Genomic DNA, 24,712 nt, shown 5'->3' on the forward strand with positions numbered 1-24,712 from the left:
CAGCAAATCGCCCCGCAATCAGCGACTGTTAAAACGTTACAAAACTGAACCAGAAGTTGAACCGGAGGGAATATGGCCGCATCTGGCGCTGTCCTGGGTCTCCTGGAGAGACTTCAACAGAGCTCGAGACAGGTGGGGGACCTGTGATGGACATGACACCACAGGGGGCGATCAAAGCTGTCTGACGTCTTCTCTGACAGAGAGAAACTGTTTGTGAGGTTGTGAGTGATTCTTGTGAATTAATAATTCATGCAACTTTTCAGTATTTCCTCTGCTTCAAAAAAGCAAATGTCTTTTGAAGCAGTGTCAGGTACTCGCTCGCATTTGACAAGGCAAGAAGAGAAAACCAGGAAGGACACATGATGGAAACACGCACGCGCACACACACACACACACACACACACACACACACACACACAAACACGGTCAGCTACAAAACTAGAAAAGAAAAGACATATTTTCAGCAACTACATTCATATTTCCACAAACACACACACTCCCTCTCTCAATCTCTGTATGCATGTGTCTTTCCCACTCTACCCCCACCATACCCTCACCTTTTTTTTTTTTTCCCCTCTCTTTGGACGATGATATGGGGGACCCAGATGTTACATTTCTCCGGCCAATGACGAGAAGAGAGGGGCTGGATTGGTGTGCACTCCTGATGCCCCTTCTCTTAAAAGCGCCTGAGCTCCTGTCTCCAACTCAGCAACTCAACTCACATGAGAGGGAGAAGCACGAGAGACTCCACTCGACTCAACACCTGGAGAGCAGCGGCGGCCACGATCAGCTGTTGCAGAGCTGAAGAACCAGCTGTTTGCTCCTTCTGAAGTTTCTATCGATGCTGTAGGAGATCATAGAGCAACGCAAGCCACCTGAAAAGCATCCTCGCAATGTTGGAATTAAATAAGGTGGCACTCCTGCTGTCTTTTCTGGCCTTGGTGGCTCTGGGCCAAGGTAAGTGAAAACATTATTATGAGCTAAAAATCATAACCAAAAAAATGCAATCGCAGAAAAATGCTTTGAATGTCAAGTTGTTGACAAAATGATATCTAAAAAAAACAGCCAATTACAAGTTGAATCTTGTATTGATTATGACTATTTAGTTTCCAAATATCTGTTTCAAATTTTTTGTAATTACTCAAAAGCAGAGGGCCAGTAAGATTACTCACACATGTGCAATGCAACTGACAGTCGGCATCGAGTTTTCTGAGTTGACGCCATTTCCCTCTGGATGTCAGGACAGCGTTTCTGGAGGACTTTAGACAAATGTCAGGAGGTGAGCTCACTGATAAGACTCAAATCGCATAGCTTGATTGTGTGTCTCCACTTGAATTACTCATGTCGTCGGAGTTTACAGTTCATCTGTTCAGATGTTTGGATTGTTGTGTCCATCCCACCCCTTGATGACCAAACCAAGTCCCAACAACACAAAGTCCTTTGATTGTTTTAGATTGAAGACTTATAGGGAAAGTAAAGTGACTGTGTTGAAGTGATGGAGACTGAAGTCATGTGTAAGAGGTAGTCTAATCTGCACTGCCTAAATATCTACTTGGATAATCAGCAGCACATGGAGATTAAGGTTTGAGGGAGGTGGTGTCTTAAACTCCCTGGAGAGCAGTTTGCCACATAAAAAACCCTATTGATGGTTAAAAGTGCTGTTGGTCACAAAAAGATCCTCCGTGAAAATGACTTTGTTTCCATCACTACAAGCTGACGTTTAGTAGTTGCCATTATCAACAAAGTGAGGGCCTACCTATGGATGGGTCTATTACAAGCTCTGAGAACAATGAAACGCTACATAGAAATGGTGGTTCATATTTACTGTGACGGAAGAGAACACTCCAACCTTAAAATGGACAGTAAAATTTTTACGTTACATGGCACGCTCTTTTAGCAGGACACCCACATGTTGCTGTAAGGTGGTGTGTTTTTGTCCTGAGCTCACCTTCAAACTCGGTGCCAGCCGTCCCTGGAGACATAAAACCAGTCTCCCTTGGGCGCAAAAATGTCCAACCCCGTGGCCCATGTTTCCAACAGCTGGGTGTGCGCACGGCTAAATGAGAAACTGGAATATTCTGAGAGGAATGAAGAGCACAGGTGAAATGACTTTACCATCCTCTTTTGTTCCACCTGTCAATCTGGTGTGTCACTCTTTCCTTGTCCCGCTTCAGTGACCCCCCCCCCCCCCCCCGCCCGCTCTCTGCTACCAGAGGGATGACAGTGTATCTCCATCTGCCTGTAGTCCTCATTTGTTCTCCTCTTTTCGTTTCTGATCTGTAAGCTCCAGGTATTTCTTCACAAATATTGGAATATTTTAAACTCATTTCTCTCCCCTGTCTTTCTCTTCACTCATCAAACTCGCCCTTCTGCCAATCTCCCCCTATGCCGCTGTGCTTAAAGCTCAGTGTTATGAGCCAAGGTGACGATGAAAACTGCTGTCTGATGCCCGCTGAAATGCAAAAGGAGCACTGTGGCATTATCACCCAGTAGCATTAATCTTCTCTTCTCTTCTCTTCTCTTCTCTTCTCTTCTCTTCTCTTCTCGTGAGCAGCTGGAGGGCTGTAGTGAGTCAGACACAGGGGCGAGTTCTCCAGATGCTGACCACTGTCTGCTCCAAACCCAGAGCTGTCTGGCCAGCTGACTTTAATGACTGAGACTGGGATTACAATGGATCAAAGGAGAAGGCGCAAATTCCCATTAATGACAACATCCAAGCCATACCACATCTCTCTTTTCTGTTCTGCTCTCTCAGTATTTATGTGTATACACATAGCTCTGTGGATATGCCAAGAGATTATTTACTGAAGGACTAATCCGCTGCTTTCAGCTTGGTTATTTCCAGCTTCTGGCTCTGTACCTGTGCACAGGTGAAAAAGTTCAAATGAGGACTTCGAAATATTTGTAATGAAATACCAAACCGTCCAACTGTTTCTAATAGTGCAGGGGGGAAATGGTATATTAGACATACACTTTATTTTAAGCACACAAATCCTTTGTTATAGTTGCGTAAATCCCTAAATCATATGGTTGATTTGCGATATTAGTTAATGTCAGGAACAAACAAAATTGCCAATGTTAAAGAGGTGCAGATGTTTTAGAGTTTGGACAAATTCTTGAAAAGAAGCACACAGGGGTATGCAAAGAGAAAGAACAGATTACTCTGAAAAACACACACACACACACACACACACACACACACACACACACACACACACACACACACACACACACACACACACACACACACACACACACACACACACACACACACACACACACACACACACACACACACACACACACCTCAACTAAGAAGTGAGCCAAACATATAAAAAAGCTTCCACATGACATGGCAAACAGATAAACACACACAAAATCCCACACACATGAAGACACACACCCTCACATCACTCACCTTTCATGCCAAATAACTTTGTTTCATTTGATCTAAATTCCAGCTAATTTCAGACGAATGTTCAGGTGCACTTTGTTGATGTTTCTCATTCGTCCAGGGCTTCAGCAAATGCAATAAAACCTCAACCTCTTACGGAGCTTTGCTTTGTCCAATGCGTTATGTAACACAGGGTGGAGAGGTTTTTGTTTTCATGACTTCTCCTACTTGTAAGGATCTGGAAAATCATAAACACAATCCAGACCTTCTATTTGAGCCCAGTCGATTTGCCAACATGCATCTGGCAGCACATTACCTCCCTAATACAACTGAAAATGGTCCAGGTGGAACTTCATGAAATCCTGGAACCCCCCACCCCCACCCCAGTTCTTTTATCAGCTGCATTGTTATTAGTTTTTGGCAAAATGCAGAAAAAACTCCAACTCAGAGAGTAAAGGGGGTGAGAGAAGCAGTATTCTTGCAAAGCTACTGGTGCTTATTAATAGAAGAGTTGCCTTGGTGCATCCAGGCTGTGTGTGTATACTCATTGTATCTCAGTATGAACCAGGACCAGTGTGACATTTGGATCTAAAGCTGGTTCTCTAAAATAACACTAGTCGTCATGATAGGAAGAGACAACAATGGACGCGCCTTGGGATCAAAAGTAATCCTGTTTATTGCTCACATTGCATGGATTTCATCAAGAGCTATTTGACTATAAGTGGAACTCTCTGCAGGTCTGCTTTATTATATTGGTGCCCCTGTAACTTATGTGATTACCTTGTCCATTATTTACGAGGGTCAGAGTGAGGTTGGCACAGGATATATAGACCTCCAGAGGGCTTTGTCATTTGAATATAAACACATGTCATTTAGAAATGACTTGTGCTGTTGTTTTAAGAATAGCCTGCCATCACTTTAACCAAAACCAAACTTTTTTCCCAAACCTACACAACTGATCTAAAGTCAAACAACCCTAAAGCATCACGATGTATGTCGTAAAAGAAATTTACCTTTCAATAGGGATCTGTAATCTTTCTGGGAAGGAGTAGACAAATGTTATTTTTTCAATGAGTTTCGGAAACTTTTCGGTGTCATTTGGGAACACGGAAAAACAACATGGTTGACAGTTTGCGAGTGTTATATCAGCTGTGAGAAGTGAAAACAGTGAAAAGACTTTCATGCGTAAATCCAAAACCGAGCCCCTCAAAGATCACATGAACAAAGTTGAAGAGGATTTACTCTTTCTTGCCTTGCTCCTTTTGGCTTGGGAAAGTGTGCTACATATATTTTCATGAGGTAAATTCACTTACATACCAGCTGCATAAAGCTGTGCTCCAATAAAATCCTACAGCTTTTAAAATTCATAGTGTTAACATGCTCCTCAGCGGCACATTGACCTCTGCGAGTCTGCAACAGTCTGTGCCAGTTTATACCTGCCATATATAGATCCATACCGCAATGTTTGCCCTCTGCTGGGACTAATCTATGCTTCCTATACTACAACTGAAAAAAAAATCATTAGCCACTCTGTAAAAACTCAAAGAGCTGTTTGCTATTTCATTTTCGTTATCCAACATCTTGAATTAATAAAGTGCCCAGCGTTGTGAGGTGGATTCCTTTTGTTTTTGTGTGAAAAGGAGAAAAAAAAAATGTTATGCAACAATAGCTGAAGTTCTGGTTGAGAGTTTCCTGGATATTAAGAAATTGGAAAGTAATTGTACTACTTAGCCACAAGTCTAAGTGTTTATAATGCAAAAGAAAAGGCCTGTTAATGTCCTGTTATCTGAAGGCTTGAAATGGTATTTATGGACTATGCACTGTAAGCATACACTAATTGGCTATTGGGTGCATTGTTAGCTGAACTGCAGTAGCGGAGAAGAAAATTTGTGTTTAAACCGCTTTCAACATTTTACCAGGACAGGCACATCATTTGGGCGTAAAGAGGAGAATGTGAATCTGATTTGATTTACTCAACAAAATCTGAGGGCAGAGAAACATCTGCTTAGCAGATCAGTGTGAAAGCATTTGCTTCTGTTCATCAAGTTAGTCCAGTGAATCAGGCGGGGTAAGCCCATATAGAAATCTATCAATGGTTTTTAAAGCCCGAGGCCTAAAGAAAACAACCACTGAGTGTCTGCTGACTCTCTGTGTTAAACAAAAACCGATGGAGTACTTTTTTTGGAGAGAAGAGCTTTGTTTGGCTGAGCTGCTATCCGTCTTGTGCTAAGTCTATCAAAGAACATTAAGACCTGAAAAGAAATGTTTTGGCATGACACAAAAGAATTGAAATGAGCCGTAAAACCAGCAGGGACTTTGATCAATACTGGTCTTTTTGCCGGGAGTCGTTGGTCATAAAAGTGTTTCTGCAAGTGCTTGTGTGCGCACACACACACACACACACACACACACACACACACACACACACACACACACACACACACACACACACACACACACACACACACACACGGAGACGCTATATTTATTTTTTTCTGTCACTGACCATGACATTTTTTTTTCCTGTACAGGACAAGTGAAACCCAGAAATGAAATGTCAAGCAAACAAGTGATAAAATGTTGTCCTGCAGGAAGATGATTCAGAAAGCATGAAGGAAAATGTCCTGGTGCCTGTTGAATAAATCACACTGCCGAAAGTGTCAGAATTTTGTATTTTTTCTTTTCGATACGGCAATATTGGCTTGGCATGATACACACTTCTCTAATGTGACGTGCATGGGGAATAATTATGGTGCACAAGTAACCTAGTGGTGTGGGCATGTGATTTGTGTACAAGATGTGTACATTATAGTCATATGTCATCAAAATAAATAAATAAATTGTCATATCTGTACATCTGTGTGAGGGGGGGTGGGGGTGCGGGGGCGGGGGGTGATGGTGCAAGGTAAAGAGGTAAAGTAAAGTTCTCTGGCATGGCTGCTGTTAAACAGATGACTCTGAATGCTCTGATTTGACTCAGCTGGAGCTTGATTAGCATCCTCAACAGCGGCTGCTTGGAGATGGATCAAGAAGACAAGGGAGGACAGAGAGGGGAAAAAAAACGAGAGCTGGAGAATGAAAAGATGCATTACAGACAACAAGGAAGAGGGGAGATGAAAGATGGAGAGACGGAGTTTGAGGGAATAGGTCGCAGGCCGCTGAGTCGGAAGAGCAGTAATTAGGGAGAAGTAGATGGTAATTCAGAAGAGTGGAAACCAAGTGTGGTAGCTGCAGATGAAAGCGTACATGATTATAGAGTAGATAAAGGGAGACAAAAGTTTTCCTAACTTGCCAGTTTTTAAACGTCTATAGAACTCTGGCCAGAAGTAGGAAAAAAATGGAGGGAATAAGTAAGGCGCTGTGTAATTGGAACAGCTTAAGCTTAAAGAAATAAGGCTGTTTTATTGTGCATACGTGTGTGTGCAGGATGTATAAGGCTGTGCGTGAGTGCGCATATAAATATTTGTTACACTAAAAACCTCAACCTTAATAGCTCCATTAATAACTGAGCATTAAAATGATCCTGAATTAATTAAAAAAAAAAAAAAGTGCACTTACAAACACACACATCTATTATATTGCTGTATTTATTCTATTACTACAAAGCACAAAGCTAAATTATGGATTAAACCAAAGAACATGATAAAGAGTCACCAAATAATACAATGTTGTTTTTCCTTTGTGTGCAGAGCCTACCAAGACCAGGAGCCAATCAGAAAGAAGCAGAAGGATGCGCGCTGATGCTCACTCAACAGGTATAGAAAATTTGAGCTCCTCCAATTGTGAAAGTTCCAATTCATCAATACAATTTTAAAAACTGTGCTGATTGATTATTTCATGCTTTTTAAGCATATAGCTACATCACAAGACATGTTAATTGTTCTCCATTTTATTGACGCTGTCTGCGAAAATATGGGCAAATGTAGACTTAAAATCAAACCCTAATTTCCCCAGTGCTTTTAGGATCATCTCCGAATAGAGAATTTATTTTGTAGACATGTGTAGCTGTCACAACTTATGCAAAAAGGTTTGATCTCAAGAGAGATTGTACAAAAGTCTACCTGTTTTTAGTTTATATTCAGATATACTTTCTTCTATACAATGACTTTACTGTTTTGATTGAGCCAAAGCATTACACAGTGTATAAACCCTCTGTTGGTATGCTCTGTATGAATTTAATGTATTTTCAATGTCTCATATTTCTGTTGAGGTAATTGCTCAGGTTTCAGAACATGCCACAGACAAAAAAAACAACTAAAAAAAACCAACAACCCAGAGACAATATGCCTCATCTGTCAAGCCAGAGGGCTCAGAAAGAAAACCTGGACAATGCAGAGCTCTCAGGGGCCTGTGAAGTCAGTTTTAAATGGCTGTTGCAGACCTTCACTTGAAGTTTATAACGCATCCCTGCTGTTTTCCTCTTCGCTTTTTCTTGGTTCTGATCTATGTCCTCCCTCCATGCAACTGCAGCTTTAGCCTCCCAAAACCTTCCTCAGGATTTCTGGATCCTTAACTGCATTGTTTTGTTTCCCCTCTCACTTTTCTTTTCCATCTCAACTCTCCGTTTTCTTCATTTGTATCCGTGGCTTACCTCCACGTGCATCATTCAGGCGTGACTGAGTGGACGTCTTGGTTCAACATCGACCATCCTGGGGGAAATGGAGACTACGAGCGGCTGGAGGCCATTCGTTTCTACTACAGGGAGAGAATATGTGCTCGGCCCACTGCCATGGAGGCCCGTACCACAGACTGGGTGGCAGCGGCAGACACCGGGGAGGTGGTCCACTCCAGCCTAGAGAAAGGCTTCTGGTGCATCAACAAGGAACAGCCATACGGCCGCGTCTGTTCCAACTATCACGTCCGCTTTCAGTGTCCCCCAGGTAGTCCAAATGACAGCAGGTCAGGGCTGTACAAGCTGTCTTTTTACAGATTTGAACATTCAGTCAGACACGTTCACACGCATGTGACCACTACCCACTGTGAGGAATGTTGAATGTCACATTAGATATGATACTTTTGTTTTCCAGAACCAATGGCGCAATATGAATAAAAACTCTCAAGACAAACATGTCACACTCTTCCCTTCAATGTGTGTGTTTAGTGCAAAGCTACTGGACAAACTGGAGTGAGTGGGGTCCCTGTTCCACGACGGCTTGTGACGATGTGGGAATTCAGGTCCGACAGAGGAAATGTGTGAGCGCTCAGCCCATGCCTCTTTTGCTGGTGCCAGCATGTCAGGGGTATCATTCAGAGAGGAGGGAGTGCTCCACACCTCCATGCACAGGTGATCACACACAACTATCATCTCCTTTTTTTCTTTTTTTCATATGTTGTCTTCAAACTGCACAGAACGGAATTATTTCAGTCAATACACCAGTTTGGAAAATGGCCCATTTCATAGTTATTTTGTCTCCAGGAGGAGACATTGTTTTATCCATGAACCGCAATTCCAACTCTTGACTGGGAGCTGTCTTATTTACAATAAAATATAAATAAATTATCAAATAAATGGTCTGTACAGACAAAATATTGTCTCATGGTATTTTTGTATAAAGACACATTTGTAACTCAGTTCCACAAAAGGTTTGGATGATATTTCAGATGTAAATACATGATGCAATTGTTTGAGATTTAATAAACAACACAGTTCCAAAAACTTGGGAAGGGAGAAGCATATGATGGAAAAGTAAGTGACAACTGTTAAAAATAGCATTTGAAACCAATTTGATGAATTGGCAACAGGTCAGTAAGACAGTATTACAGAGGCAGAGTTTCTCAGAAGTAAAAATTGGCAGAGGTTCACCAATCTGTGAATAAACGGTCTAAACATTTAAAAAAAAAAATTCCTCTTCCTAAAATTGTAAAGACTTTGAAGATTCATAGTAGATAATCACAGAGAATCTGTGGAATTCTCTGTGATTGATGGACAGGACTGAAGGTCAATAGATGTTGGGAGCTGCAAATAATTGCATCCTGCTGTTGTTTGCAATTTATACGTTGTTCCAACTTTTTTAAAGCGAGGATGTGGTTGTTAAAAAAAAAAAAAAAAAAAAGACCTCCAATTACCTCATTACTTTATTTGCTGTCCAAACTGACTCGTCTATTGTGGATCCTTGTGTGCACAGCGGAGTGGAGCCAGTGGGGTCGCTGGAGTAGCTGTTCAGTGACCTGTGGTGGAGGTCGCAGGGTTAGGAGAAGGACCTGCGTGAGGACATCGGACAGAGTGCTTTGTAACGGACGGCCTGTTGAAATGCAGAAGTGTGGAAAGAGCCCGTGTCCGGGTATTCAGCGGCACACTATCAATAGCAATAATTAAACATCTCCATTTTGGTATCTCTTTCACTCAGTGTTCACTCTTTTCAACAGCCAAATGCCAGCACATGTGCACCGAAGGCCGTCCGAGTGAGGACTGCAGCCGCTGTGTGTGTGATGGCCACATCCTGCACGGAGAAGTGCACAGTGTGACCGGTGTCCCCGTTGCAGGGGCATTTGTTGCTTTTGCCAGCCATCCTCAGGTCATCCGTGCCCGTACTGATGCTAAAGGTCAGTTCAAGCTCATTGGAGTCTGCTCCTCTACATCGACCTTGATCACCATCAGGAAGGAGAAGTTTGTCCCGGTCTCTGTCTCCACCGCCAGTAACACCACCGGGCTGTCCTGGATACAAGCTGTTCTCAAATCAGCAGGTGAGTGCAGATAGATGAAAGCATGGCTGATAAAAATTACGTATTGCTCTTAAATTACATTTTTATCATAACAGAACCCTGAATTTTATGATTTTCCCCTCTCAGCGTCAGTAAATGATCTAACTCACAGACCTTTAAAAACAGGAAATTGACAACTATACAAGACAAATAGTTGTTACCATTTTAAAACCTTCTAAATTGCATGGAAACCACATAAAAACAGACCTGTGCGGCTTTTGAAGGCGTAATTCCCCCAACAATCATTTACTGTAAGCACAGAGACCAGAGTGAGAATAAAGTGGAGCGAATGACTGAGCTTTATGAGTTCTCTTTACCCCGAGGTACCATTCACAACAATCAGAGTAAAGTCTTGAGGATTTGCTGCTTTCTGCTTTCCACAGAGAAGCCGTACATTGTGAAGCACCCTGAGGACAAAGTGCGGTATGAGGGGGGACGAGTGCTCTTTTGCTGCAAAGCAACAGGATCACCAACACCTGACAAATACTACTGGTGAGATGAAAACCAGCTCAATAATAATCACGATCTTAATAACTGCTTTTCAACAGCTATTTATTTGTAAGAATTAAATTTTACTTCTGCATTTGAAGTACTTTTAGCTTACAGTGCTGGGATATGGGCTTTTTCAGTAAGATATGGGAACTTCAGGCATGTGGCATTTGAAACACATTATTCTTCATTTGTCATGGTCATGTTCATGTAATGTGAATATCTAAAACATGTGAATAACAATGTGCACCAATCTAGAAAAAACGTGCAGCAATCAGCGCTCGAAAAGAGAATCACATCAATATTTTACAGTATCACCAAGAGTGGAAATATTGCTTCGGGGTCTTGATGACTGCAATGAGGGAAATAACTCACTATAAGATGATGTGCTACTATAACATCCCGTCATCCTATATGACAGTAACTTGCTAGTTAAGTGACCATGAAGTTAATAACATTTAAGTTAGTGAAGTTTCCCTGAGCTATATTTTGTTGTCACTGTCAGTCCCGCTCGAGTATGGTAGGAAGTCAGAGTACCTGGAGAAAATCAACACAGGAGAGCAAGCAAACTTAAAGCGAATGGATTGAGACGGGGTTTACTTGCTGTGAAGGAGACCTTCCTTACGGCTACACCAAAGATGCACAATTGTTTTGTGAAAACAAACAACTGACTTTCTGTGTGTTTATGTTTCCAAAACGTTTTATGAAGGTACCACAATGGGACTCTTCTGGACAGGAAGGTGTACAAGTATGAAGAAGATCTCATCCTGCGTGATCTGAAACCTGACCAGTCGGGACAATATTATTGCAAAACAAGCAGCACTGTGGGAAGCATCAAGTCGTCTCCAGCTCTCCTTACTGTGATCGGTATGTGTTCACATACAGTAAAGTTGTGGTATACTGTAATTACGAAAAACATTACTATGATGATGGTGAACAGCACACAAGGATTATAGCTCAGAATGGCTGATATTCCAGTAAGTCTGACAGTGATGTATTTAGTCAAACTCTTCCATGGGATCAAATATAACCACTGACAAAAAGCTAACAACCACAATTCATTTTCAAGCAACTGCCTCAGAGATTAAATATGCACTTTAATAGGAATATCAGTGCTGCGCTCTAACCAAGTGATCTGTGATCATACAGACATGCATTTAGAAGAATCAGACAAAACCACAGTGTCCCACGACTAAATGAGAGGGAAAGGTCACCTAATAAACCAAGAGATATGGATCGCTCACACACACACATGCCCGCATGCCCACTCACAAGCATGAACGCATGCATTCAAGAAAATATCAGTCCAGTTACAATCTGGCTGGGCCCAAGAGGAATGTGCTTTAATTCAGTTTTCAGTTTACATTGGATGAAATTACAGCTGTCTAAATAGAGATTCTTTATCGTGTGGGATGGCTCTGGACACTGAAAAACCCCAAACCTTATTTCTCTAGAACACCCACTGTCAAGATGAAACCCAAAATTGACAATAAATCCTGTTTCTTTTTTTCTGTTGGTGTCCGACTAGGGTGTGTTTTCACTTCTGTGGAGGAAAACTTCACATTGCTTGCTAGTTAAAACACAGATCAACAAACAGAGCTTCCATGGAACAGTGTTTAAACCGTTGACCACCGAGAACTTTCACCTCTTGAAAACTACCTTAATCGTTTATCTCTATGTTTTATTTTCCAAATCCACAAACTTGTCTGACAAAAATTGTCAAGTACAGTTAACAGGTTTGCAGATCTTTTGTTATTTATCATCACATAAACTCTATAATCTATCAGAAAGGCCACCGGCAATATGGCAGTGATGCACAAATCACAGGCCTCCATGTGTCTGCAATTACTGAGTTACTGGGAAGATGGGGAGCTTAATAGGGGTACTTGACAACAAGCTTCACCGTGATATCATGCACATTAATTACCCTGCCAATGTCTGGGTGAACAATCAGCACTTTTTTCCAGCTCCTAGTTGGAAGGTTGGTAAATAAATGTTCTCTTCAACTTCATGTCCAATTACCATTTCACAGTCCAACTTGGCAACTATAGGCACCTTCAAGCCATGCAGTGTGTGTGTGTGTGTGTGTGTGTGTGTGTGTGTGTGTGTGTGTGTGTGTGTGTGTGTGTGTGTGTGTGTGTGTGTGTGTGTGTGTGTGTGTGTGTGTGTGTGTGTGTGTGTGTGTGTGTGTGTGTGTGTGTGTGTGTGTGCATGCGGTGTGAAAACAAGGGCATCAATATTTTCAACTTCCAACTCATTAACATACTCACACAATAAAAGCAATACTCTATTATTCATTTACAAGCAACAATCACTTTATAATACAATATATATCACATGTAACAGCTTATTTCAGAGAAGTCAGAACTTAACAACTCGTGTAACCCTGTGATGATTGCTAAATTATCACATGTCAAAATAAATGTCACTGCTGTTAACCCTGTACATTTGTTGGCACTGAGAACTTATATGATGTCAGTATAACTTTGACATGTGCACACCCAATTTTACATGTGCCTCATCAGTACTGCTTTAATGCAATGTCTTGTCCAATTCACAGCAAAGGGAACACCGGCCTGCAATTCCACTCCTGAAGCACACAAAGTCAGACTTCCGGTGGACTGCATTCAACCGGGGACCAACTCGAAGTACTATGACGCCGGCCGCTGTCCTCACAACAAATGCGCTGGTTCCCTTGATTTTGATTTGCGATGCAGAGATGGAGCTGGATTCTGCTGTGGAATCCAGCATATGGAAAGCCGTGTCATTGACTGTGGTCGCTATGGCCTTCCGATCAAAGCTGTGACCCAGTGCAGCTGTCAGAAATGTGTGCAGCCCGCCGTGCTGGTTCGTGGTAGAGTGGTGACAGCTGACAATGATGAGCCACTCCGATTTGGGCATGTCTACATTGGTAAAGAGAGAGTGGGTACCACAGGATACCAAGGAGGGTTTACATTACAGATCAGTCCTGATACACAGAGATTGGTTGTTAATTTTGTCGACCCTACTCAGAGGTTTCTTGACACTCCTAAAGTTTTCCTCCTTGACAAAAAAGGTGGCTCCATCTATCATAATGTAAAAGTGATGAGAAAGCAAACGCCGATTGATATTGAGGCAGGAGAGACTAATTCTATTGACCTTGGAGAAATTGAAGGGGAAGACCCCATTGGGCAGCTGGTCATCCCTGCTAATTCATTCCATAAGGAAAATGGCGAAATTTATGAAGGAACTGTGAAAGCCAGCGTCACATTTATTGACCCAAGAAACATCACTACAGCAGCAGCAACTCCTGGCGACCTCAACTTTGTGGACGATGAGGGAGACATGCTCCCGTTGAGGACATATGGCATGTTTTCTGTGGACTTCAGAGATGACACCAACAGGGAGGTTCTTGGAGCTGGAGCAGTCCAAGTCCTTCTTGACACACAACATGTCAAAATGGAAGAACACATTCCCAAGATGAAACTGTGGTCTATGAACCTTGACACAGGAGTCTGGGAAGAAGAGAGTGACTTCTCTTACAGTAAAACAACTACCGGTGGTCATGGGCGAAGCAAACGTGAGGAGCGCACATTCCTCATCGGAAACATGGAGATCAGAGAACGTCGCCTCTTCAATTTAGACGTGCCTGAAAACAGACGCTGTTATGTCAAAGTTCGTGCCTACATGAGTGACAAGTTCCTTTCTACTGAACAGTTGGAGGGTGTCGTAATTACTTTGATCAACTTGGAGCCCAAACCTGGTTATTCCGCTAATCCCAGGGCATGGGGACGGTTTGACAGCGTAATAACTGGGAACAACGGGGCCTGTTTACCAGCTTTCTGTGATGCCCTGAGACCTGACGCATACACGGCTTACGTCACTGCTATGATGGGTGGAGAGGAGCTGGAGGCGGCTCCTTCAACTCCAAAGATGAATCCAAACATTATTGGAGTGTCTCAGCCCTATCTTGAGAAGATTAATTACCAGCGTTCAGACCATGAGGATCCAGCCTTGAAGAAAACAGCTTTCAAAATCAACTTGCCCAAGCCAAACCAAAACAATCTTGATGAGACAAATGGACCTATTTATCCATACCAGAATTTATTAGATTGTGAAAATGCCCCATTGGATGCAAATCATTTCCGATTTTTTAGAGTGGAAAAGGACAAGTATGAATATAATGTAGTTCCCTTTGAGGAGAATGATTTGACAACCTGGACAGGAGACTACCTATCCTGGTGGCCTAACCCCCAAGAATTTAGAGCATGTTTCATCAAGGTCAGGATCCAGGGGCAGAAGGAAGTTATGGTCAGGTCAAGAAACTTTGGAGGAACTCACAGAGAGACAAAGGGCAAACTTTATGGCATTAGGGACATTCGCAGCACCCGGGACATGAGGGAGGCCAACACTTCAGCAGCCTGTGTGGAGTTCAAATGCAGCGGAATGTTGTTTGATCAAGCTGACGTGGACAGATCCCTCATATCTATTCTTCCTCAAGGGAACTGCCGTCGACTCACCACCAATGGCCTCCTACAAGAGTATCTCATTAAACATCCCCCAGTGGCTCAAAACAACGAGTCCCACGCGCTCACCATGCTGGCACCAGTTGATCCTTTGGGACACAATTATGGCATCTACACGGTCACCGATCAGAATCCCAAAGTTGCCAAAGAAATTGCAATTGGACGATGCTTTGATGGCACCTCTGACGGTTTCTCCAGAGAGATGAAATCCGACTCTGGAATAGCACTGACTTTTAGCTGTCCAGAGAGGAAAATTAACAGGGAAAGCCTTTTCCAGCGTCTGCAGACGAACCCAGGTCAGACATTGTCTCAAATGGCAACGGACATGAGAGAATTGGAGGGTCTGCAGGTGCAGAGATCGTCCACCCAGGTGGTGGCTTTTCCCTCTGAGCAACGGGGCAGGACCCAGGGTCGGAGAGTGAGCTCTTCAACCAGGAGAAGAGTGTCCATGCGCACACAGCAACGCCAATAAGAGCACCCAAAAAGTATGTAGAGCTAAATCTATTTGATCCATGACTGTCATACGGATTGTAATCTCAAAATGATTTATATGTTCTTTCCTATTTTTTTCCCCCTAGGTCTTCAGTTGAAGCTGATATGATGACATCAAGTCCAGACACTCAAATTTGTCTGTCCATCTTGACTATTAGAAAAAAAAAAGAAAAAAAAAATCACGAAACTGAGATAGACAATCATCAAGTATGATTGGTAGTATTCAATAGTCCGATACTTACTTGAAGGCTTTGGCAGAAGTTTTACTCTTTCCAACCTGAAAGACTAGAATCATCAATCCATGACTGTGACTGGTAGAACTTATTAGATTGTTGTTGGGGTTTTTTGTTTTCTCCAATTTGATGGTTGGGATTGTAATTCATGGGTCTAATCTGTGGCATTTTATTTTCCCCATGGTGGATGTTTTTGCTGACACTGTTTGATGCTTCAATAGGAATCAAACCCTCACAAATTCGGAATACCAGAGAAACACTCCAGAATTGGCCCCAGATTTCCTCTGAACTCTTACATTTGGTCAAGAACAAGGGAATAATAAACACAAAACAAAACAAACAAAAAAAAAGAGCATGAGGATCTTGTTGTCTGCAGCAGGTATGGAGTCTTTTTTGTACTAAATGGTAAAAGTTCCCAACCAAGAATCGACAGTCGAAAGATGCAGTTGGGTGAGGCATGCCATCCAGGGAACAGAGGATGCTTTCAGTCAAGCTTGTTAATATTTTTTCATTGGAGTGCTCCTCTGCCAACTGTGACTCAGCCAAACACTCTTCCACACCTACTTACAATGTGCAAGACCACAGTTGTTGCCAAGACAAGAGTAAATCTCACCAATTGTGGGCAGTCAATAAAGATACAATAAAATACAACACAGATATTTGAGAGCAATGCATGACCAATGTTTGTCCCCATCTCTGCATTTCAAATTATTCCATCTCCCAGGAAAATATTTCATTGTTCTAACAAGAAGCTCATTCAGGGTCTAAATTAACTTTGTTTTTGTTGTTAGTGATGTGTTTGTGAGTTGCCTTTGTATGTTGAAGTGCAATAACTAGAATTAAACTTGACAATGAGTACAATTCAGCATGTTCTTAACTGCAATTGTGGACATGAAAAGTGCTGATGGTGAGTGAAACAACTCCTGCATGACGAGTAGCAGGTAGGGTAACTAAAGTGCTTGGGATCTTTCACAGAACTTATTTTGTGTGATTTTCAGCCATTAACTCTGCTATGTAATCATTATTTAACATTTTCCTACTGCTGCATGCCTCAGATCATTTTAAAGCTTGGACATCATGAATAACTTCTCAGCTTCAGAGTGCAATCTTGTTAGTTTGGTTTCACTACTTTTAGCAAAGCTTTTTGGCATCACTGAACGCCACTTCATGACTCCTGAGAGTTAGGTAGATACAAATGTCTTTGTTTACTGGCCATATTTTTATAGATCCTGTCCAGGCAACAGTATAAGTGAGAATCAGAGTTAATGTAAACTAAACATCTTCAAATGTAAGGCAGGTGGCAGTTCTTCTGCTTGTTGTATTAACTGGAGTCAGGAATGAAGTTTACTCACCAGTAAAAGCACCACACCACACAAGCTTCTAACTTTTTTTTATTTTTTTTATCTGCAACAGAAGCTTAGAGACTCAAGGAAGAAATGTTTGAAGCTGAACTAATTCAAACTCAAGTAAGTGGCACTGTGGAACTTGGAGAAAGCTCTAGAGGCTGATAAGCAAATATAAGCCTTCTGCTAATTAGAAAATTTATTTCACGTTGTCTTGACGACTGTTGAAACACTTTGACCCTGACATTTGTAAACAGCTAAACAAGCTGATTTCTAGAAAAGTACTCCAACCTGAAGTAATTAACAACATATTGGGCCCAAAAGCATTACAGCCAGATACACTTGCTATCAAAATGACTCTTAGGTCACAGTCAAGTTGACCTCTGGGGGTGTTTGCATCTTGTTGCTCACTTCAATCAGTATGTTCTCATTTTATTTATTTTCTATTTGTTTCTTGTTTTGTTTTTGTCAGGCTAAATTCTTCCTTAACATGTTCCAAAGAGACGTTTGTTGAGAAGCTGCATGCAGCTGACCCCACTTTAGAGAGCGCCTTCCATTAAATATGACGAGAAGTACACTTCAGAGAAACACTCAACATTGAAACACAAAGATTGACAGGCAGCAATACCTTCGCCATTATCACTGACCTCTTTAATCACAGGCCTCTGGGCTTTCCACGACCGAACCCTACACATCGCCACATGAAAACAAACATCTTGCAGCAGCAGATGCAGCATCCATCCTGTAAGAAAGAGGCTGATTGGGTCCAGGTGTAGGAAGAGATAAGTCCTGAAAAAAAAATGCAATGATGTGTGTGAGGTCAGCTGAGGAGGCCCAACAGATGTAGAGCAACCAAAGGAAATGTTAGACCAAAGACATCAAGAGGCGAAGAAGCGAGATTATCTGGTGATGGATTTAATCATTTTGGGGTACAGTTCGGTTAAAGGAAAAAAAAAGAAAGAAACGAAAGGAAAATATGAGTGCTCTTTGGCCTGGCAGCCCATCACTTATAGGATCTTGAGCTTTCAAAGTGGTTGCACATGGATGTAGGTTTTCCTCAGTGAGTGCTTTGACAGGAGAATTGGCGTATTCGTGAAGAGGAGTTATCAGGGGCGTTTGAGAGAAAAGGTAACAATAACTTTCTGGGTAAACCATTACGTGAGACCATGCTCTTCAAGCAGCTCTTATTTTTCTTTGAGAAACTTCTTTTAAGTCGAATACAGGGAGTTCAAACTTGATTCATGCAGATAAAACATGTTGCTGAGACAGATTTTGTAGGTCTCATTGGAATTTTAAAGTTAATGTAAAAGGAAGGAATTATTCATTTCCAGCTTTACATAGTTTTTGTGTTATCTTGAAATGAAATGAAAACAAATTTGCCTGTTAAGAGTTTATTGTGATGCTATTTTTAATTTCTTTTTGTCTTTACTGTCTTAAACATCTAATGCTCGGCAATTCGTTACCTCTGGACCTTATCAAGCAAGTCGACTGAACTGCCTCAAATTTCAACTTTAGGGAGGAAAATCAAAACGTTTTGGAAAAATGGGAAACCGTTCCTTTCATGACTTCAGGAGACTCTTGCAGCAGTTGCAGCTGTTCTGAAATGTTGAGTGCTTGGAAACTGGAAATTCATAGGGTATTTTCATCCATTTATGCTCACGCTTATAAAACGCGTGCCGTTATGCGAGAGTTGAAATCAGGAAAGCGAATCTGCAAGGCAGACCGTGATGTTTCCCAAAGAACTTGACCTGACTTTGCCTTTCTGCCACACCTCGGAGAACTGGCACTATTTGGCCTCTGTGCAAAAAGACACATCTCGCAATTCAGCAGAAAACTCGTGACAATTTGTCGCTAACTTAAGCATGAAGAGATTCAATTTTCACTTCTGTAGGGTCCAGCTGGTCTCACTGATGTTGTAACTTATTCAGAAGGTCATTTTTGAACGTTTCCATCACTTTCTGCAACATATGGAGAAGTGTCTTTGCCACTGTGGATCACATGAAGAAAGCCTGAGTACTAAAATAAACCAATGACAGAAATGAACTCTTCCTAATACTCTGCAACGCTAACTATTGCATGGTGATTCTGATCGCTTAGTTTGTCCTTGAACTAAGTCTTTATGTGTAAATTGTGTATTGTATTGCATCTGCTATAAATGTATGAACAAAAAATTGTAAATAAATCCTTTTGTGTAGAAGTTTTGATTGACGGCGTTCTGTGATTTACATGACGTGTAATTGCACTGCAATCTGAAAAGGTTTAACAAAGAAATTGTTGTGATACAAATAATTTATTTTTGTTAAGTAATGACACAAATTAATAACATTTCAACTTTACATGAGTGCAATGAACAAATTGTGAAATTTCCAATAAATATAAAAACAACAGGTGAAACCTAAAAGGTTATTTTAGCCAGATAAAAACAGCACACAACACACACGAAGTGAATAAATCATAACAAATGCATCTTATTTAAATGAAACGTTATAATAAAAGCTTAATATGAATTTGCATTTTCATAGTGTTAAAGTGTTAAGTTTACAAAAATGTAAAAAAAAAAGTCTCCTGCGGAATGTGTGCTTTGCACTTTCCTAAAGACACAAAACAGCTTCCCCTTTACACTCCGGGTGATGAGTTATAATATAACGGGGAGACCTCTGGTGCACATAACAGACATTTTTAGGAATTATTGTTGTAATAAAGTCACACAACAGGGAACGCAGTAGGGAGGGCAAAAAAAAAAGAAAAAAAAAGAGTGCTGAGCGAAGTGTCATTAACACCTTCATGAGTGGACTCTGTACGTCTGCCAGAAAATGAAGCTGACAGAAAATACAGAGAGAGACTTCCCTGACCGCTGAGGAGGAAAGAAAACACACTTGCATCAGTGCACACTGACACACACACACACACACACACACACACACACACACACACACACACACACACACACACACACACACACACACACACACACACACACACACACACACACACACACACACACACACACACACACGGCTAAAAAGCATATTTTTCTTGAGTCAATGGTGCATTTTAGGTCATGAACCTTACCCTGGCGCCTCACTGACCATTTCTCTTAAACCCCATTGCGACAATAACAGGCAAACCTGTATTTGTAAAAAAAATCAGGAATGAGAAGAAAGGTTGATGAAGATGTCTGAGAACTTAATGTGCCACCACTTGTAGCCGGTGTCCACCTCTAAATGCTTAAACCCTTGGTTGGATTAGAATTACTTAAGAAGCCAAAAAAATATAAGAATCTTGCAGCATGTCACTGAAACAAGTATTTAAATTTAAATGGGGTCATATTATACAGCTTTTCAACACTTTCACATGGGTCTCGTTGGTCCAAAAACGTATTCAAAGTTCACTGGCCAAAATCCAGCTGTTCCCTGATTTCCATTCATTTGAATATTGGATCATAAGAAGACACACATTATTGTTGGAAAACCATTAGAAAGTGACTTTTGCATAATATGACCCCTTTAAGGAATTTCCCAACCCAGCAAGTGTCCCTATCAGTTTTGGGATTCAAATCAAACTTTGATGAGGAAGGAACAATTACCATTCAATAGTTTAGTTTGGCAATGCAATGGCAGTTAAAAGAAGAGAATATACACTACAAGTACAACACACAACATGATAGTATAATAAAGTAAGACCTGCATTGCTTATTCCGATGTTCTTGTCAACCAAGTCTCACTCAACGTTCCTATACGGCCTCCTGGGGCTGCCACATAGGATTTTGAGAGCAGTGGGACTGAAAGAAGCAGACCTCTGGTCACAACCTTGTTTCTCAACATGTAGGCCACACCAGTGTCCTTATTGTCCCCATCATCCAACTGACCAGCAATGATGAACACTGTTGCTAAATTAGAGCAGCATATTGCATAAACTACAGTGACTCCTCATCAGCATGCTTCATTTCTGATTGCATTTTGAATTTACCTTATAAGAGCAACTCTGGCTTGACTTTTTTTTTTTTTTGCTGATTTGAGCTAGAAACACTTTGGACTATTTTAAATGTTGTAATTGAAACAATTCAATTTTCTATTGCATACAAATAGTATCAAGAAGCACAATGAGGAATTGTCCACTGCACTTAGTAAGTTCCAACAAACACTACTGACCGTGCAATTTTCTTGGCCCAGATATAAAGATTTCCCAAAAAAGGAAAAATAAAACACTCTATAAAATCAACAGTAGGAAAGTTGCTTCGAAACTGCCAGGGAATTCTGTTTTTATGTTGCATATTTACTGCAGTCAAGTGTATTATCAAAGTCAGCCGCACTAAAGCTCACATCTCTCTGTGGTCATCGCCTTGGATGATTCTCTACCTGGAAGGAAAACCCAAGGAAAACAATTTCATGATGTCATGTCTTCTTCTTCACCCAATCTTCTTGATATGGTCCGGGGTTCAGAGCAATCCAAACAGAAACAGCTTGAGAACATGAAAGATAAAGCTGAGGAATGTTTTTCGGATGGCTCGAGCTTGTGGAACAAGGCTTAAAAATAGCGGCGTGGGCTCACAGGTCTCACGGAGAGCCGGAGGACGGAGCAGCTGGCGGAGGTTTTTCAGTTTCTCTGTTCTGCGGGGAAAGGTTGCAGCGAGAGAGGACTCGCATGCTTCACATAAACGTTCCCATCGTCCAGCTTGACTTCATACACTTGTTGCTGCAAAGGTAAAACAAAGCGAACAAAGACTTTACGGTTGGATGAGAGACTCAGTGTATCTCGCTGTGCCCTCGAAACTAAAACTACAATACTTGGGTTTTTGCTGCTTTGCTTAACGACTTCAAAATTACCATTACAGGACCAGGACAGCACGAGGCCAGACAAAACTCAAAACTATCAAGGTTATCCTGAACATTTAGGTGCGTGGCTATTGCTTTAAGGCTATAAGCAAAGCTAAAAGAGCAATCCAGAAGCATTTTCTCTGCATGGGGAAAAAAACTTGGTATTGAAAAAGGCAGAAAATGAGAAAATGATCCAGGATTTCACCTCATTGAGAAATTGTATAATTAATTGTTTCTGTGCAGCGTGGAGTCGCTTTTTTCATCGTGTCATTTGTTTGCTATTTGCTTCAAGAGTTTTGATGGTTGTTAGTAGCTTGTGGCAGCCGTCCCTCTATGTGGTGCAGTGAGGCGGCAGTTATGAAATCCTAAAACTGTCAATAAGGAAACTGGACTGTGGCATCAGCCGCCACGTTTCACTTTTTAACTGAAGACCAAGAGTTTTAGCCACAATCAAATGTATCATCATGATCTCTTTAGCTTCCTTCACACAGGTTTATAGCGTTATTTGACACACCGTGTGTGATGTGTGTGGATTGTAGCATATAAACTTGGGTACAGCATGTTAACTGCACGATGTCAACCTCTCTTGAGTCTGAGGCGATACATCAAGACATTTGGTGATTTTGGCAGAATAAATACGCAAGAAAAATGATGCTGCAATGTAACAATGTCATGGTCAGGCTAAGATCTGAATGATACACTGTATAATCAAAACGTGTACTTTTACAACTCTCAAAGGTTGCTCTCTTATTCAGAACTGAACAAATGTTTTCTTTTGCAGTTCACCTCCATCAGAATTTGTCTGTTTATTTGATTGTTGCAACTGCCTTCTGATTGGTCGTTAAGGCGCTGTGCACTGTTTTGAATGGGCCTTTCTGCAAGTTCTGACTTCTGGTTAGAATATTGTTGCGATCTGTCAATGGTTGCACAACTTATGACATGAAGACGTCTCATCGTACAACGCAGACCACAGCTTCTACGACTGAGTTTGTCATGATTTTCAATCTTTCTTCTAAGACAACAGAGATCGTAGAGTGTGTAGCCACCGCTAACTCTGCAATGTCCACACAGGAGATAAAATCAGTAACAGGACAGTTTTAAGTATGTAGAAATGAGTAGAGTACAGATATTTCTGCTCAAATATATGGATTAAAAGTAAGACGTCTCATCGCCTGCGCGCGCGCACACACACACATGCACGCACACACACACGCACACACACACACACACACACACACACACACACACACACACACACACACACACACACACACACACACACACACACACACACAATTCAGTTTACATCATTTTCACGTTATTCCAAGTACATAATAAAGTCTACAAGATGGCTAAAGGACACACCCCTCTAAGAAAAGAGACATTGTTATGAATTAAAGAGGAGAAATCTCATCACCTGTAAGGACGTCCCCGACTTCCCAGTTCTGAGGTCAAAATCATAGTCATGCCAGGGGCAGAAAACTTGCAGGACTCCATCAGCCTCCTCGATGTCCCCCTCACACAGAGGACCACCTGCATCCAACACAGCAAATGGTTGATAAGATTATTTTTCTCTCTCAAAACAATAGCTGCCTTCCTTTAAAAACAAAAACAAAGACAAAACAAAACATCATCATCCCTCTTGAATTAAGAAGGATGTTGATGTTTTGATATTATTTTACAAAAACAAAGGCAGCAGGGGACATGATGCAAGGCTTTATTTTGAATTATTTGAGATCATTCAGTCTCGTGGTTTGATGATAGCACCGTTTGCCACCCACTGCATTTGGATCCGGCTGTGTGTCGTGATTGTAGCAGACACACAGCTCCACACATCTTTTGACGCTCATGGCTGCATGCAGCGCTCCCTTTAAATATATGGATTGTAAGCAAGTGCGCGTTTCTACATTTTTTATTTTTACCGGAGTGCGAACAGCGAGCATCCATCGCAAAAAACTCCCCCTTCACATAGAAGAGGCAGACATCGGAGTCGCATCCGAGAGAGGAGTACATGAGGCGGCATCGCTTCTTGGAAAGCTCCGAGGCCGGGCCTATGAGTCTCCATGAGCCGCCTTCCGCGTTTCCCTCTTCATCCCCGGCGCCAGAAGCCATAAAGAAAGACGAAACGACCCGCTTTTATCATTCGCACCACTACATAGGTCTGTTTTTCCGTCCGTGCAAATGGGTTTGCCTGTTTGCTCTGTGCAAATATTCCATATTAACCAGCTGGCCGTCTGACACGCCGCTCCTCCGTGCGGCGGACTGGGCTGCTGCCTCGCGCGCTGCGGGCTGCCAGCGGCGCACCGGCGGCCGCACACAGTCAGTCACACCGCTGCATGCATGCAACCCAACGCAGGCCACAGTGGACCAATGATGCATTCATGTACCTGGGAACTCGGATAATTACCAAATATGGATGAGAGCGTTCATAGGAAATTGTGCAAATGATAATATGCGCAAGTATACAAGGGTGTGCGCGCATATAAACAATACAACAGTCTCTGTCATCAAGTTTTATCAATCGAAAAGTTGCCAAAAACACTCATATGCTTTACTTGAGGAAATGCACACACACATACAGATACTAGAAAATACAGATAAAAAGACTGGTAATATTAAAAAAGTATGGATTCAAGACATTAAAAGAAAGAAAGGAACAAGTAATTGCCAAGTACAAGTGTCAAGTGAAAACTAAAAAGGGTTGCTTTACTGTTTTGGCCACGTCATTTTTGAAAAA

At 41.7% G+C, this 24,712-nt stretch overlaps 2 protein-coding genes across 2 annotated transcripts; one reads left to right on the plus strand and one right to left on the minus strand.

The window, feature by feature from the left end:
• Positions 1 to 702: 702 nt before the first annotated feature.
• Positions 703 to 18,105, plus strand: cilp2 (cartilage intermediate layer protein 2). The gene is made up of 10 exons (XM_080473004.1): positions 703 to 957; positions 7,084 to 7,149; positions 8,005 to 8,274; positions 8,496 to 8,678; positions 9,520 to 9,675; positions 9,761 to 10,078; positions 10,480 to 10,588; positions 11,295 to 11,452; positions 13,146 to 15,575; positions 15,669 to 18,105. The coding sequence occupies exons 1-9, from the start codon at positions 894 to 896 to the stop codon at positions 15,560 to 15,562; spliced, it is 3,741 nt and encodes a 1,246-aa protein (XP_080329130.1). The 5' UTR covers positions 703 to 893; the 3' UTR covers positions 15,563 to 15,575; positions 15,669 to 18,105.
• Positions 18,106 to 19,434: 1,329 nt separating this feature from the next.
• Positions 19,435 to 24,293, minus strand: LOC308115465 (Rieske domain-containing protein). The gene is made up of 3 exons (XM_080473005.1): positions 23,898 to 24,293; positions 23,393 to 23,508; positions 19,435 to 21,853 (listed from the first exon to the last, which is right to left on the minus strand). Exons 1-3 carry the CDS (start codon positions 24,085 to 24,087, stop codon positions 21,755 to 21,757), a joined length of 405 nt encoding a protein of 134 aa, XP_080329131.1. The 5' UTR covers positions 24,088 to 24,293; the 3' UTR covers positions 19,435 to 21,754.
• Between the last annotated feature and the right edge of the window lie 419 nt (positions 24,294 to 24,712).

The sequence above is a fragment of the Lipophrys pholis genome (genome assembly GCF_963383615.2).
Source record: "Lipophrys pholis genome assembly, chromosome: 10".
Lineage (NCBI taxonomy): Eukaryota > Metazoa > Chordata > Actinopteri > Blenniiformes > Blenniidae > Lipophrys > Lipophrys pholis.

What these genes read in the sequence shown, in the direction of transcription:
- LOC308115465 (XM_080473005.1), bottom strand. Translation starts at nt 24,087, where the DNA reads ATGGCTTCTGGCGCCGGGGATGAAGAGGGAAACGCGGAAGGCGGCTCA. An exon ending in TGCTCGCTGTTCGCACTCCG is followed by an intron (nt 23,509 to 23,897) that starts GTAAAAATAAAA and finishes TGTTGGATGCAG; the next exon opens with GTGGTCCTCTGTGTGAGGGG. An exon ending in AGTCGGGGACGTCCTTACAG is followed by an intron (nt 21,854 to 23,392) that starts GTGATGAGATTT and finishes TTACCTTTGCAG; the next exon opens with CAACAAGTGTATGAAGTCAA.
- cilp2 (XM_080473004.1), top strand. Translation starts at nt 894, where the DNA reads ATGTTGGAATTAAATAAGGTGGCACTCCTGCTGTCTTTTCTGGCCTTG. An exon ending in AGCTGTTCTCAAATCAGCAG is followed by an intron (nt 10,079 to 10,479) that starts GTGAGTGCAGAT and finishes TGCTTTCCACAG; the next exon opens with AGAAGCCGTACATTGTGAAG. An exon ending in AGCTCTCCTTACTGTGATCG is followed by an intron (nt 11,453 to 13,145) that starts GTATGTGTTCAC and finishes TCCAATTCACAG; the next exon opens with CAAAGGGAACACCGGCCTGC.